Source organism: Eptatretus burgeri, chromosome 5, assembly GCF_056783735.1.
Source record: "Eptatretus burgeri isolate ZD-2024b chromosome 5, Ebu_testis_v1, whole genome shotgun sequence".
NCBI classification, from domain to species: Eukaryota; Metazoa; Chordata; class Myxini; order Myxiniformes; family Myxinidae; genus Eptatretus; species Eptatretus burgeri.
The window spans coordinates 23222123-23238015 of NC_140965.1; the positions used below are offsets into that span (position 1 = coordinate 23222123).

General features: G+C 42.9%; 2 protein-coding genes across 4 annotated transcripts in view; one reads left to right on the forward strand and one right to left on the reverse strand.

Moving 5' to 3' along the window:
* LOC147026060 (transcription factor AP-2-alpha-like) overlaps positions 1 to 5248 on the forward strand; it is a 34788-nt gene extending 29540 nt beyond the window's left edge. For 2 of the 3 annotated variants that reach the window (XM_085881081.1, XM_085881083.1), the window contains exons 3-8: positions 713 to 770; positions 976 to 1204; positions 2850 to 2968; positions 3578 to 3719; positions 3889 to 5043; positions 5159 to 5248. In XM_085881081.1, coding sequence (XP_085737207.1) covers positions 713 to 770; positions 976 to 1204; positions 2850 to 2968; positions 3578 to 3719; positions 3889 to 4168 — 828 coding nt within the window. In that variant the 3' untranslated portion in view covers positions 4169 to 5043; positions 5159 to 5248. Of the gene's footprint in view, positions 1 to 712; positions 771 to 975; positions 1205 to 2849; positions 2969 to 3577; positions 3720 to 3888 lie in introns of all 3 variants that reach the window. The other variant, XM_085881082.1, reaches the window with a different exon arrangement.
* An 8092-nt stretch (positions 5249 to 13340) lies between these two features.
* PSMB2 (proteasome 20S subunit beta 2) overlaps positions 13341 to 15893 on the reverse strand; it is a 35702-nt gene continuing 33149 nt past the window's right edge. Inside the window, exons 3-6 of the mRNA XM_085881084.1 lie at positions 14735 to 14805; positions 14114 to 14276; positions 13796 to 13845; positions 13341 to 13567 (exon numbers count right to left, since the gene is read on the reverse strand). Of these exons, the coding sequence (XP_085737210.1) occupies positions 13466 to 13567; positions 13796 to 13845; positions 14114 to 14276; positions 14735 to 14805 (386 nt within the window). The 3' untranslated portion in view covers positions 13341 to 13465. The remainder of the gene's footprint in view (positions 13568 to 13795; positions 13846 to 14113; positions 14277 to 14734; positions 14806 to 15893) is intronic.

The window sequence follows — 15893 nt, forward strand, 5'->3', positions numbered from 1 at the left end:
CTGTTTTAGGGAAAGGAGATAAAGTTTTACCTTCTTTTGAATGTTCAATGCGGAAAATCAAAACCTCAAGCAAACGCCATAAGGACACTGCGACCGGCGCAGACCATTTTATTCCTCCGTAGCTGAGGGCCACAAGCGTTATTTATTTTGCAACCACACTTTCGGTGTCTCGTTCTCCTTTTTTTTTTTTTTCTCTTCTTTGCATCTTGCGGTGTCGTGCATGGGTAGTGCCCGTGCCTTTTTGAGCCGCCATCTGGGTTCAATCACCGACCCGGCTGTACCGTGTCGCAAAGCTCGTCGTCACTCGGATGGACCTTAAGCCAGGTGTCCCGTCCGCTAGCATTTCTGGTGGACGTTAAACATCCCACGCTCTTTCAAGAGTATGCGAGTTCGTGCCGGCACCCTGAACAATTACAAACTCCTGTGATGAACACCTTCAGTCAAATGTCAGGCCTGGTCGGCCGGTTGAAAAACCTGGGCCAAAAACCTTCCCATTCCCAACCCCACAGCAATGTGGGATTAATTGAGGCTGTAGTAGTAGTAGTAGTAGTAGTAGTAGTAGTAGTAGTAGTAGTAGTAGTAGTAGTAGTAGTAGTAGTAGTAGTAGTAGTAGTCGTCATAGTTTGTGAATGACTTTCCCTTTTTCCTCGTTTACTTTTTCTTTGCACTGAAAATATATCACGTGATTCATCAAACTCTCTTTGTTTCGAAGGCAGAAGATCCCATGAATTTGAACCTCATGGAACAAGCAGATTCTGTTATAAAGAAAGGTGGGTGTGTGTACCTCGGTGTGATGTCAATGTTTTCAGTCTGCAACGTACTGTATGCATACGATGACACGCAATCGGCTTCAAGTTATGCATGTTGAACAGAAAAGCTTTTCAGGTAACACGCAAGAGATGTTCATGTTGTGATATACTTCTGGAGGAGTTTTAATTATTCCATCTTTGTGCTCCTGTCCTTCTCCATGGTCAGTGCTTCCCAAGTCGTCAGGGCATGGCAGCATGAGCATACACAGCATGAACAAAGATGGCTTCTTCCCAGGAGCGACCATGAATCCAGGGGATGTGTTCTGCTCTGTTCCTGGCCGACTGTCCCTGCTCAGTTCGACGTCGAAGTACAAGGTGACAGTGGGTGAAGTTCAACGACGTCTCTCTCCTCCAGAGTGCCTGAATGCCTCTCTTCTTGGAGGTGTCCTGCGCAGGTAAGCTGATGGTATTTATTTTCTTTTGAAACTCTACAGCCTCGATCTCTTTAAACTGCAAAGACCTGGGGTGTGTTCCTTTCGCAAGCAGCTTGCTATCGCTTTTCAAGCCAGTCGTTCAGTATCAACCGCTTTGCAAGCCGCTCAGCAAATGGAGCAAGCAATTTGACAGAGGTTCCTCGTTCTGTAAGCAAAAATGGCCGCCGGAGTCTGATTCAAAATGATTCAACAACCAATGACATGTTCAGAGGTATACTCCTGTTAATGTATACTCATGACATTATTAAAATGTGCATTTCAGACTTTAATTTTTACTCGAATTTTCATCTTGATTCTTCAAGATCTACAAACATGCAAAATCCCTACCCAAAATGCACAGCAGCAGGTCCATAGTCCAGAGATGAGCTTGGCAGGGGGCTGCTCCTTCTGATTTCCCATTTATTTATCTTTCCCTCTTCCTCGTACTCTGTAGCTGCCGCGAACACAATAAGTTCATTTGGGTAAGTTGTCACAAGAGGATCGAGTAAAACTGAAAATGATGGTCCTAACAGCATTTGCTCGAGTACCGTGACAACATTATCTACATGCAGAACCGCATGTTAGGCAGTGCCGGGCACTCCGTACTGTTGGAGTGCTTGTTGGAGTGCTTTTTGAACGAAGCACGCTGTTTGCTAAGGAACACACCCTTGGATAACCGGTCGTTCTTCACAAAACTATTTGTATTTTGATGTTTGTGGGATATACCACCGAATGAAAGAAAAATGTAGGAGGAGTTGGATCTGTGCAATTGTATCATCATCGTAAAATTAGGCGATTCTCTATGTACTGTGCATGTACGTACGTCTGATCGTTATAGTATGTAAAACGGTTGGGCCAATCTCCATCAAATTTTGCATACGTGCTCGGGGTACCCAGTGTCAGGTAATTTGGTGAAAACCAATTTCCCTTCCCCACCCCCCTCCGGGTGAGAATGGGGAGACGACTTATGATTTTCACCGATACACGGAGAAGAGTGCAAGTGGTTTAACAACTGACCCCTGCTGGAGGGAGTGGGTATTACCCTTTTTTTTCACTCCGAGAGCAAACGGTTGTTACTATTACGAAAAGGAGGTCCATCCATGTCTGTCGCACAAAGAAAAAGCAGGACCTCGAGCTTTGATGTAGCAGTTTCTTCCGTCGTAGAATAATAAAAATGGTACCGTTGGAAAGCCAGGAATCAAATTTTCATGCTTGGGGTACGTGAACTCTCCAAAACTTCGGGAAGCAGTACAGGATAGGGATGTTTGGAGAAATCTGATCATGAATACCACCAGAAGTCAGATACAACTGTACGAGTCTCCATGTTAGGTCACGGGCATTAAATAAATCCCCCTGCCCACTCTTCATTAGTGTTGGGAGAGGATTTGTGATCCCCCCCCCTCCCTCACCCCATACACTTGGAATAATGCAAGAGGTTTAAGCGGATATTGAGGGTGGAAAACGATGGCAATTCTGAAAAACAATCCTCCTGGAGGGAGTGGGTATTACGATTACAAAATTTGAAGATGTGTTTGGAGATGAGTTCTCGAATGGTGAGCAGTTGTTAAATCAAACCTCAATTTCTGTGTTATCATATTGTTTAGTGATGTTTGTGGTATGTTTGTAGAGCGAAATCCAAGAACGGTGGTCGCTCCCTACGAGAAAACCTGGACAAGATCGGGCTGAACTTGCCTGCAGGCCGGCGTAAAGCGGCAAACGTTACGCTGCTCACCTCTCTTGTAGAAGGTACGCCTTTTATTGGTCTCATTAGAAAAGGTCATTATAAGGTTTTGAATGACCAACTCAAAGAATACCTTCATACTCTTCTTCTTTCATATGTGCCATCATTGGCTGAGGGAGTGTGGCTGTGCTGCTGGTGCAGTGCCCCCCTGTAGGTTAGAGCTGGAATTTGGCCAGGGTGCCAGCGATGGATTGCCTACTCTTCGTGATGAAAATGGTGGGATTGTTAATATCCACCAACTTCAATGCTGGCACGCGCAGTTTAACGTCCATCCGAGGGATGGCACATGCATCGATGCCTCGCTCTGCCTGCGAAACACCAGCATGATGGTTTATAGCTGGCTGACATTCAAACCCAGGCTAGACAGCTCAGAGGCGAGTGCGCATGTGTCTCGGCCATCCTGCCAGCCCACTTTAACACTCAAAATGTGCAGAAAGGAAAATGCTTGTGTAGGTATTGGCCAGGCTGTGTTGCTGTTGAAAGGTAAATCGATTAGGCTCCGGGTGTGTGGCATCTCGATTTGGTTTTCAAGGACCAAATTTAGTTATCTAGCAACAATCACAGGATACACTTGGTATCCAAACGAGGGAATGATTTGCACTTGTTCTGTGCAGGTGAGGCCATTCATCTCGCCAGGGACTTTGGATACGCGAGTGAGACGGAGTTTCCAACAAAATCTGTAGCGGATTTCCTGACACGACAACATACGGACCACGGTGACTTGCACACTCGGAAGAACATGCTCCTGGCCACAAAGTAAGTGAAATAATTGTCGGCAAACCTGTCTAAACGCATAAACAAGTGTAATAGCTTTGTGTGAACAGCAAATCATCTGGAAAACACTTGGGGAAAGTACTCGCTTGGAAACTATGTACATTCCGCGTCACCTTTTTCACTGTATTTCTTCCCCTCCCCTGCCATCTAGGCAAATCTGTAAAGAGTTCGCCGATCTTCTTGCCCAGGATCGTTCTCCCCTCGGAAATGCACGTCCCGTGCCCATGCTCGAGACGGGAGTGCAGAGCGCACTCACGCACTTCAGTCTTCTCACGCACGGCTTTGGATCTCCGGCGATTTGTGCTGCCCTCACCGCCTTTCAGAATTACCTCAATGAAGCCCTCAAAGCCATCGACAGGATGTACTCGGGTGGTGAAAGCGACGGGCAAGCCCGCGGAAAGGCTGACAAAGATGAGAAACGACGGAAATGAAAGGGGGTTCTGTTCTGAAGCTCGAGACAAGAGCAGGGACTATAAATGGAGAAACTTTTCTGGTAAGCTGCATCTAAAGAAATGTCTTCTCTTTTTTTTTAATGGCTTATTGAAGAATGAGACACTGAAGATGGGCAACATTTGAGAAATTCCTTGTGGCTAATGTGTAAGAATAAGGTCATCTCCCTGCAGATTTCTGGACATTTTGGTTCAGTATCAGTTGTTTTAACTCTTTCAGTTATCTTCCCCCTTCACCTCCTCTCCCTTACCCCTGTGGCAGCCCATGATTGAGCAGGAATCTTGGGTGTGCTTTGATTTCTCTCTCTGCATGGCTATGGCTGATAGTGTCCCCAAACGTATTTTTTTTTTTTTTAAGGAGCCACCTCGCCCCCCTGAAAAAAACTAAAATTCCAGGAACATTGCTTGTCCCTGAAAGTGATGCTGAAGATAGCCATAACAAACTATCATTTCCTTGCTGAAGGGAAAACAGTGTTTCTTCATGAAATAATAAAAAAACTGTGATAATTTATGTAAATGGGGACGTTTGTAAATATGGTGTGAACATTTAATGTTATTTAAAGCTGGGAACTCCCATGTACCTCAGACAGACAGGGGTTACGGTGTGCATATTTCCCCTGCTAAGAAAAGGTGGTGGTGATGGTGGTGCTGGTGGTGGGATAGACTTTTATTTTCTTCAAAGCAAGTCGTGTTTGCAGTTCGATGACTGACACTGACATGATGCTCGAGTAAATATACTTTCCTTGTAAGATTTAAACCTATCTGTATAATAACGATGAGTAAGATAACCGGTTGCATGTGCCATGGCTGAAAACGGACGGCATTTGTGTAATGGTGCCAAGGGATTTGAGCAGATGGCTATCAGCATCCATCCATCCACTGGGACCATACTCTGTGCAGAGCGTTGGTGCTGCCGAAGCAGTCTCCTTGGCTATTGGGCACAATCCTGGACGGGTCGCCACTCCGACACAGGCTATCAGCATATTAAGTGAATAAGTAGCAAATTAAACCAATACATCACACCACGCATAACGTGCGGTGGAAATGCACTTTTTTTTTTTTTTGAAAAACAAAACTCTGCCAAAAAAAAGCGAATGAATGATGAGGTTTGGGAGCAATCTAAGTCGAATGCTGGGCAGGGATACGAGCCATTTATATTGTCACGTGACTGGATGGTTAGGTAAAGGTTTTTTTTTCGTTTTTTTTTTTTTTATTTGGTACTTTTATAAACTTCGGCACCAAATGCTTTATAGTACATGCCACTGTGATAATTTTATAAACAATACGTCAAGTGAAAGCTGGGCTGTTTGAGCTCGTACTACTGGTTTTGTATTGATGTGTTTACACTACAGGTTCAGAATTTTAATTTTGGCAATAAAGCTTTGCTTCTCTTCTACTTTTGTGTATCTAAAATCTGGGCTCATGGAAGAGAGGAGCCAAAAGCAATGTACTGACAGTATGAAAAGGTAAAGTTCAAGTCTGTGTGTTGGATTAATGGGGTATACAAAGGATTGTGGGTGGGGATGGTTGTACACTGCTTGCTTCAAGTGGGGGGGGGGGGGAGGCAAGATTTCATTTAATGGGTTCAGGATGGTTCCACAAACATGTGGAAAGCCTGGATTTTGGGAGTTTAACCAGGAGGGCATTATTTGAATGCATGGATCCTGGAGGAGCTGAGGGTCAGAGGGCTCAGACAACAGAGTTAGTTAGACTGGAGGATAGGTGTTAACATTCAATGGTCACGGAATTGTCTGAGAGCAACAAGCCTTGTTTTGGCTTCATGGGAGATTCCAAAAATGAGCTTTAAATTTTAGAATCCAGGAGAACGAGGTAATGCTGGGATGCCAGCCTATAAAGTAGAGCAGTACTACATTGATTACTACACAAAGGCCTTGCAGGCTGAGTCCTATTTTTCTTGGACTGATTGTCTAGTTTGCAGCTGGCTTTGCTTTATGGTCAGTCCATGAGGTCATGGCTAACGGTGAGGCCGAGAAGTTAGAGAATCGACTATTTTAAAATTTTGTTTGAAAGATTGTGCTTTCAGTTAATAATAAAATTAAAAAGCAATTGCAGGTGGGATGTAAATTAATCATGGATGTCATACTATAATTCAAGTGGTGTTTTTGATTATGCATTCAAACCTGTGGACCTGAGTTTAAAAACTCATGTTTGTTCTTAGAGAAGGAGGGTGGAGGGTGGAGGTATAAACAGTAAGGTTGGAGGTGGTTTAAAAAAAAAATTGGGTGGTCGGTGAAGGATCTCTATTCTCTCTAAATACAGCATAACACTGCTCCAGGTGGGAACAGGTATTACAATCCATACTCTACACCAATTCTGGAGGAATTAACCCATCTCTCCTCTCAGTCCAACAACGAAGAATTTGATTTGATGTAAATGGTGTTGGGGCTGCCAAAGCAGTTTCTTGGCAAGGGTGATACTGGGTGGTTTGCCATTGCCTTACAGGCATTGGTTGTCAATTCTCTATCCTTTTAAATGCTGTCAAGAAAGAAAGCAGCACATACCATTTTTGAAGTCCCTGGTATGACTGCTGGGGGTGGAACTTTCAACCTCCCGCACGGACTTTCTAACCATTACACCACTGAGTCTGGTTATTACCAATAGATATCCATTATTACCCTGCGCGCACGAAGCAAAAAGTGTGGTTAAACAATTTGTTTATCTTTCGTCTATGTTTCCAGACAGTCTATGATTGAAGAACTTTAATTTTATATTTTGACCAGAACAGAAGCAGAACTTTGGTTCTGAATTTGGCAAATTGTATGGAATTTGATCCCAATTGTGTGTGTGTGCACAGAGGAGTAAGGTAATTGTTATGGTGCGTCAGCCTGTATGGCATTTAATCAAAATTAAAAATCCTCAAAAAGTTTCCTGTTTGGAATGATGTCATTAAGGACATAAACAGGCACGAAGAACTAATGCAAGGTGATGTTACAGACTGTACATCAATGGTGGTAAACTTCTGAAAAAACAAACTTTCCTACAACCTTCAAAATCTTATTTCAATTGAATTATCTCACTTGGATAACAAATCACTGTTGGTACTCCCAAAAACCAAGCTTAGCAGAACTTGGACAAAATGTGCCATCTCGACCAATCAAATTTTCCGCTCACACCCTGTGTCGGGGGAACATCGAGATTCAGACAAAATGGCAGCTCATTGGAAATATAGATCATGCTCAGAAATGCAAAGCAAGAGTTTAAAGAGACCCTTCCCATGTCTTTCTCAACTGTGTGGGGTAAGATGTTCTATGAACATTCCAGTTAGATTGTAGTTTGGTTTGAATTTTATTTTAGTCTCAGGATTATTTAGTACTTGTTCTATTACTAAGTTATTGCAGAAATGACAATTTATTTTTACTTCAATTGATAGAAGTTAGAATTGAGAGTTTTAACTAATATGTGTCCAGCCTGGTGTTGGCTTAGTGGTTAAGCTTAGTGGGATTCCAGGGTCCTGAGTTCAAGCCCCGTTGGCTGCTGAATTAACACCAGTGGGTTGACTCAGCTTGTCATCCTTCCGAGGTCGGCAAAATGAGTACTAGTGTACTGGTCCCGGTATATGGCCCGGTTAGAATAGGTGTACCATATCGCTGTGTGTCATAAGAGGCGACCAGGGTTGGCGGCAGGAAGGGCATCCGGCCATAAAACATTGCCTCAAGAAAAGCCCAACCCCTGCACAGCAGGGAAAAAATGGCTGTAAAAACGGTCATTTTTTATTTATAACTAATATGTGTCCACAACTATCCTTGACCATGTTGTGGAACGTTGACTGAGGCCCTCACTTTTTCACCTTTTTGTTTTGAAATTTTTCTTCTCCAAAACCGCTTGAGCGATTGACATAATTCTTTCAACATAGGAAGGAGTGCCTCCCCATTGAGAATGTATTAACACCGTTCATGATTGGATGGAAAATGCATCCGGCATTTCAAAAAGTCCGTTTTCTGTCGGCACGACCTCGCTTTGCTTGGCCAAATTGACACTAAAATATAAAATTCAGTGTAAGCTTAAATGAAAACAGAAACAAAAAACGAGTTCATAGAACACCTTTCTCCATGCAGTCTTGAGGAAAAAAAAATAAGAAGACATGGACGGGGTCTGGAAGTGGCAAATTTTGTTGGTAGAAATGACAAATACCATAATATTTTGTTGAAAGACAGGTATTCCCCACTTAACGAACGTGCGCTACAACAAATGGCTTCATTTAAGGCTGTTCATCGCTGAACGAAGGTCTTTTCTTTGGCTAAAACAACGGAGCAGTGTCTGGTGATTGTGCAACATCATTGGCAGTGGTGGATGACATACATTTTTTTTTTTCCCACCAATTAACTTTTCAATGGGGTGATTAACTTTTGAGAATGATAAATAATTAACTTTGTGAATGATTAAAAATAATCATCTCCATCACCTCCCACTGGACTCGATTGTTACAACTAAATTAACTTTATTGTGTAACTGTCTTTATTATTCGGTAAATAATAATATTTATGTCACTTGCAACTAAAATCATCGTAGCAAGCATATGGTTTTGCTTATCGACCGAACAATTATGGTTGGGGAAACGAAGTGTAATTTTCCCATAAGAAATAATGGAAAACGAGCTCCCGCGTAACGAAGGTTCGTTTGTACAAGTAACCCCTTCGTTAAGTGAGTGATACTTGTACTGCTAAACTAAAGGGTTTTGAAAATGTCAAAAAGGCAATTTGTGTTCTTCAGTGTTCAAGTATATAATTCAATTGAAATAAAATAGCAATTTTAAAAGTTGTAAAAAGAAAAAAAAATTCAGAACTTTACCACCTTTGATGCAGCATCTTTTACACCACCATATTAGTCCCTGACCGGTTTCATCGCTTGGGGTTTTGCTCTCCGTCCGTCCCACCTGTGGTTTTCCCAACCTTTTTCCCATACCCTTTAACATATTCAACTGAAACTTGGTACATGGCTTTATTGTAAGTTACAGAACAAGTATGAGTTTCGGGGCATTTCGTCAAATTTTCAGTTATGTCCTTGAATTTAAAAAAATATCACATATGGGTCAGTGTTCAGCTGCCCTGACTCAACCCCACTGCTTTACACCCATTGGCTGGTCAAGCTGGCCTGACTGCACCTCAATAAAATCATGCACCGCCATTGCATAAGGCAGCACAGACAGGCAGACGTCAGGCCTTAGGCCTGGATGTTAGTCCATGGCCCAGTGCAATTGGCATGATCCGAGTTATATAACAACAATATATTATATCTGCACATAAGCCGTCCGCATGTTTTTGTTTCATGTATATACATCGGGTTATTTTTAATATGGAATAGGCAAAGCCGAAGAAATCAACAGAACACGGGTTAGAGAAGTTCTTCTTCATTTTGGTTCCGGTATCACCTCGAGCATGCGTTGAATGCAAACAATTTTTTATCTGCCGAACATTCATTGGAACCGACAGGGGGACATGTATTGCAAAGCAATTCTCACTCTTGTTTAACATGTCACATTAGTTCTTTGTGTCCTTGATGACATGTACATCCAGAAAAAGAGTAAGTTTCCTCTTCGGAATGGCTCGTCTCGCCCGGAAGGGTTGCAAGACGGGTCATACTAAACACCATCAGAGAAGTCCGGAGACGCCTGGAGCTTTTTTTTTTTTTAGCAGTCGGAACTGTTGTTAAGCTCAATTGTTTAAATTTTGAAGTTGAGAGTTTGTAGAACGTATCGCATTTTAGTTTAAGTGTGAGCGGTAATTAAATAGATTAAATAAAGTTACGAACAGCGTCCGGAGAAGTCCGGCAGTTCCAACTTAAATGAAATCTCATGGAGACATCCGAAGAAGCCCTGCAGTTCCAGTAACTTAAATTAATTTCCAGGCTTCTCCGGGCGGTGTTCACGACTTTATGTAATTACCTCTGCCACCAAAGGTGAAGGAGGTTATGTTTTCACCCCTTTCTGTCTGTTTGTTTGTATACAGGATATCTCACAAAGTTGTAGACGGATTCGGATGAAATTTTGTAGACAGGTTGAGTGTGTGACAAGGACAAACTGAGTAGATTTTGGTGAAGATCTGGATCTGGATCTGACTACGAGAATTTTCAGTGATTCTTCACCATTGAGAGATAGAGCCAAAAATGATATAGTACTGTATCGCATGATATTTCAAAAATGTAATGGGCCCGATATGTTCTCGTGGATCAGGCATGACATGGCAGAGGTATGCGCTCTACCCAGTGCCCTTCTAGTTTCTGGACTTCTGGTGGTAACTTTAATTTATTTAATTTCCAGACTTCTCTGAGTGGTAACCTTTATTTAATTTCCAGACTTCTTTATGACCATTGTGGGACTATTGCGTGTGTGTGCTCGCTATATATTTTCGCTTTAAATTTTGTTTTTCTCTGTAAATGCTTGTCGGATCGATGGGGAAACGTTAAACAGAGGAGGGACTCCCCATGGAGTACTGTATTTTGTTGACAACTCTGATGTCATGTCACATGGTATGGTAGCTATCTATATTCAATTAACAGAAATAAATAAATTAAATTATTTAAAATAAATAAATGATACTTAAAGGGGAAAAAGAAAATCTGGTGATAACGATTTTTTCTTTTTTTAAGCATTCCAGCCATAATTGGTTGAATCGAAATCCTTATGTGAAACTTTGTAAGACCTAAGACCCGATATGAGCGAACGGAGAATTAAAGTTACGTCATTGGTCACATGGTCTGGTGGCAATATTGAATTGAAAATAAAAACGTAAAAACGATTAAAAATAAAAACTCTTCTCCAAAATCACTCAACAAATTGATGGGAAACTACACATAATCGACTAACCATTGAGAATATAGTTTGAAATTATTTTCATATTCACCTTCATTGATGCAATTTAGCTTTTATGTGAACAAAAGTGGTCGTTAAATATCCTAATAATCATGGGTGCGTACAGTCATACAATCAGTACAAGGGCCATAATAGTCGTGTGTTCAGAATGAGTGTGCGAGGCAAGACGAGAGTATGCTCCACTGAGTGCCATTCTCGTTTTGTATTTTCTTTGATTGCCAGAGTAAAAAAAGGTTATCTCACTCCTCTGTGCGCATGCATGCTTGGGAAAAGATTCCATACAATTTTCCAAATTCAGATTCTCAACAATGCTAAACTGCAGGTTCATTTTCCAAATATAACTACTGAGTTCAAGTTGTTCATCAATCATAAACTGACATTTATAGCCAGACAGACAAAGTGAACCAATTGCTTCACCCCTCTTTTCACTTCATGCACAGGTGGGGGGGGGGCGGGTAAAAACTTTTACCTCAATCCGACTTCCACATTTTGATTTTGCACATGGCTGTTATCTTTTACTTGCTTGGCTTTGATCATTATTGATTATGCTGATTAAAGGAGCTGGCAGGATAGCCAAGAGGTATGCATGCTCTCTGAGTGGTCTCGACTGGGTTTGAATCCTGACCCAGATATAAACTACCATGCTAGTTTTTACAGGCAGGGAGATTCATCAATGTGTGTGCCGTCCCGCGGATGGATGTTAAAATGAGCGTCCTGTCTGCCTGCATGAGTTGGTGGACGTTAAAAGATCCCACGGTGTTCTTGGTGAAGAGTAAGTGCGCTCGCTATCACTGATACCCTCAAACAAATTCTACATTTCTGTCCTGACTTCCTGCAAGGAAGGCAATGGCACATCACAGTGTAAGCCTTGCTTTGGACTGCCGAAGTAGTCCAATCTGCCTTCAGGCAGAACACCAGAAAGGAGACCAATTAAAGTCTGAACAAATTTACATACAATAGGTAGTTGGTGCATCAGAAATTATGTGTTGGTCGGTGTTTAAAACAATACCAGATGTTATCTTTCAAATCCATAACAGAAGAGTTGGATTTCTTTAAGTCCATGCCTAACAGAAATAAGTAACATTTCAGTCATTTTGTACATGCATAAAACATTTCATGTGAAACGCTCGCTGACTCTCATCAAGCACCTGCAAGTGCACAACTACCTGAAATCCTTGCTTTGCATGATCTTGAAATTCAGTTTGGATACCTTTTGGTTTGGTTCCACAATCGCAACAAGAGGGAACTTTTAACAATCCAGAGCCTTCCCAGGGCATACAGATATTAATACTGAAGGACGAATTTTGTGCTCCTCCAAGCGGTCGCGTCACGTTTTTCTCGGTACTGTGACCTGGACTGAAAGAGACTTCGTACCTGTAAGAGTGCATCGCACAGAGCGGCAATAGTCAACTTTCAATTCTGAAGCAGAATAAACACTTTTCGTTGAGACGGGGGCGAGGAGTGAAGAGGCGGGAGCAGGGAGTGAAGAGGCGGGGGGCAAGGTAAGCAAATTTTTGGGTGGGGGTAAGCAAATTGAAAGCGGGAGACGGGGGAAATGGGGCAGGGGATGAGTGGGCTGGGGTGAATTAGGTGGGGTTGAGTGTGAGGGGGTGGACAGGGGGTGGGGAATCAAGAGACAGGGGTGGGGAGTGAAGGGGCGGGGCTGGGGTAATTAAATTTTTGGGCGGGGGGGGGTAAGCAAATTGAAGGCGGGGTGTGGGAGGCGGGAGGGGGGGAATGGGGCAGGGATGGGAGCAAGCACGCCCTGTCCAGTCCATGTCCCTCGAGTGTGGGTGGGCTGGTGAGGGTGGTTGAATGAAGGGAATCCATCTGACGGGGTCTCAGCTAGTATCGATTATTAGTGGATATGAGAATGAATCTATTAAAGTACATCTGTGCAGACACAATCACAAACTGATTCAATGGCCTCTCCCCTTCAGGCGAGGCCAGCACAGGCACCGACTGCACTAAGAACCCCAGCATTCGAAAGACAAACTTTGTTTTGTAGATTACCTCCAAATCCTTTAATTTAAAAAAAATTGTCCAGAAGTAATTGTTGCAAATAAGAGCTATAAAAATAAAGTAATCATGACATCGACCATGAAATGCAAGCAGGATACCTGCTTTAGGAACAAAACAAAAAAATTCACTCGCTGAGAAATGTTTAGCGAGTTGTGCAACCCTATTTAAATAAATAAAAATACCAACACCGACGTGCAAGCAAAAGGTCATGGGTAAAAATACAGGTTCGCCAATCCATAAATATGCCGATTTACTTTGAATATGTACTCAAAGTGCAATTATTTATTTAGCGACAGAAAGAGGTCATATTGTACGAGTTTATTGGTTGCAAGTTACATACAAAACTTTCTCAACTCCTCCGAACGTGTACCCACACCCTTTCTTTCCCACCGACAGTCCACCTTTACAAGCATTCATTCTACCAGTTTTCAAGCATCAGAGCCTTTGAGGAGAGGAAGTTCTTTTATTCCATCCTTGTCTATGATTCGTACGGAAAGCGTCGGCAGGTGCACCAAAAACCGTTTGTGCAACTGAAAGAGAAAGCAGAGGAATGGGTAGAAACGGCAGAGGAAATAAGCAGTTTGGCGCACACTCACCAGACGATCAAGCCACAGCTTTCCGACAATGTCACATGGCTTCCAGTGTACAAAATAAATGATCTTTGCTCCTACGGCCCACCCCAAACGGTGCAAGCCTTGAACACACTTCTTAGCATTTTAAAAACAAGTCTGCTCGGTCCTGTGACGAGATCAACTCACCTCCTGCACACACTTTTTCAAGATGTCTACCGCTTCGTCTCGACTCAAATCTGTTTGGGGTAGTAAAGGGGTGGGGGGGGGGGTGGGGAAGGGTGGAAGAGAACGAAATTAACAAAACTCAGGGTTGACTGCAAGCACAAACAGAAAAGATATTGCAACTGAAACCAAGAACAACAGTAGAAAAAAAAATTGTGCAAATCATCTTCATGGCAATGCCGGTGAAAACTGACCCCTCTTTAAAATTTTTTATTTTTTATCAATTTCACTGCATCAGACATTTGACACGAAGCGGACAGCTCAATGGGCATAAGAACTCACTTGGGCGGTAGAAACGATCCAGCAGAGTGATGGTGAGATGAGAAGCGTAACCATGGGCAGCAAACGGCACACGGGCCATGGACGCCAGGTAATCCATGTAGAAGAGAGACGGTCCGTCAATATCATCGCAACCAGCGAGCAGCAGGTTCACGTGGTACGGGGTCTGCACACAGTGGCAGTTTGACTTAGCATCAAGGTGAATAAGAAGAGATTTCGATACTGGTGGCAGCAGCAGCAGTATCAGCGTCAATTATTAATTCATTAGGATTTTGTCAAAATGCACTCAAAAAGTCGAAATCAAAATACCCCGAATACCCAGGCCTGGTTTGTCCATTTCATGATTCCTGAGGTAGCAACGACCAATTTCCACGTGGTCACCGTTCATCCCCCAGTAGTGTTTGTGCATCAACGTCTACATAATCAACTTGATTTCAGGGTGATTGGTGTTAGAAAATTCCCATCGTGGAAATAGTTACAGGTGATTAAACCAACTTGAATTGGTAACCTACACCATGTGCATACCTTAGTGAGAATGTAAAAATTGAGATGCCATTGAGCATACTATGTCCGTGCATCAGCGTTGTGTTCCTACTACGATTATAGAGATCTGCGATTACACACCCTGCTGCGAAGGTAGTCGGCAAGGTTTCTGCGGGTAAAGTTTGCCGCTGCAGTGGGTGACATCTCATAGCCTAGAGGAAACGTGAGAAAAAGTCAGGGACAATTAAATAACACCTTGTACACATTAACTAAACTAAAAACAAGAGCACACTTCATCGGTATACAGTTACGACCAGACATTGTTGCTGGTAAACTGGTTTGCCCAAAATAGTCACGTAGCGTATGTGTGAAGAAGAACTGGCACGGCCTGTTTGTTCTTTCATTAATTTGTAAACCTTTGTTGTACGATCGAAAGATGCTTTAGCAGGTGTTCGCTGCAGGGAAAAGTACCGTCGGACCCATGGTGACTTCGGTAATTATCCAAAGTGAAATTTTGTCTTTGCCGGTTTTGAAGGCCTGCACAGGCCAGTTGTGGAGGTAGCATCTGTGCAGGCTGTTAAACATGTTGGTCTTTTCTCCATTTTCACAGTGAGCTACTTGAGGAAACACCATATTAAGGCACGCACGTGCTCCACATGTCATCGGCTTGGATTGCATATCTGTTTATTGTATGTTTTATATTCGTACTATTTGCATATTAATCGTCATTGCTAGCCTAGTCTGCAGCCTTGTCAACACCTGGTGAGTGTGAGAGAGAGAGAGAGAGAGAGAGAGAGAGAGAGAGAGAGAGAGAGAGAGAGAGAGAGAGAGAGAGAGAGAGAGAGAGAGAGAGAGAGAGAGAGAGAGAGAGAGAGAGAGAGAAACAGAGAGAGAGAGAGAGAGAGAGCAACAGACAGAGAGAGAGAGAGAGACAGAGAGAGAGAGAGAGAGAGAGAGCAACAGACAGAGAGAGAGAGAGAGCAACAGAGAGAGAGAGAGAGAGAGAGAGAGAGAGAGAGAGAGAGAGAGAGCAACAGAGAGAGAGAGAGAGAGAGAGAGAGAGAGAGAGAGAGAGAGAGAGAGCAACAGAGAGAGAGAGAGAGAGAGAGCAACAGAGAGAGAGAGAGAGAGAGAGAGAGAGAGAGAGAGAGAGAGAGAGAGAGAGAGAGAGAGAGAGAGAGAGAGAGAGAGAGAGAGAGAGAGAGAGAGAGAGAGAGAGAGAGAGAGAGAGAGAGAGAGAGAGAGAGAGAGAGAGAGAGAGAGAGAGAGAGAGAGAGAGAGAGAGAGAGAGAGAGAGAGA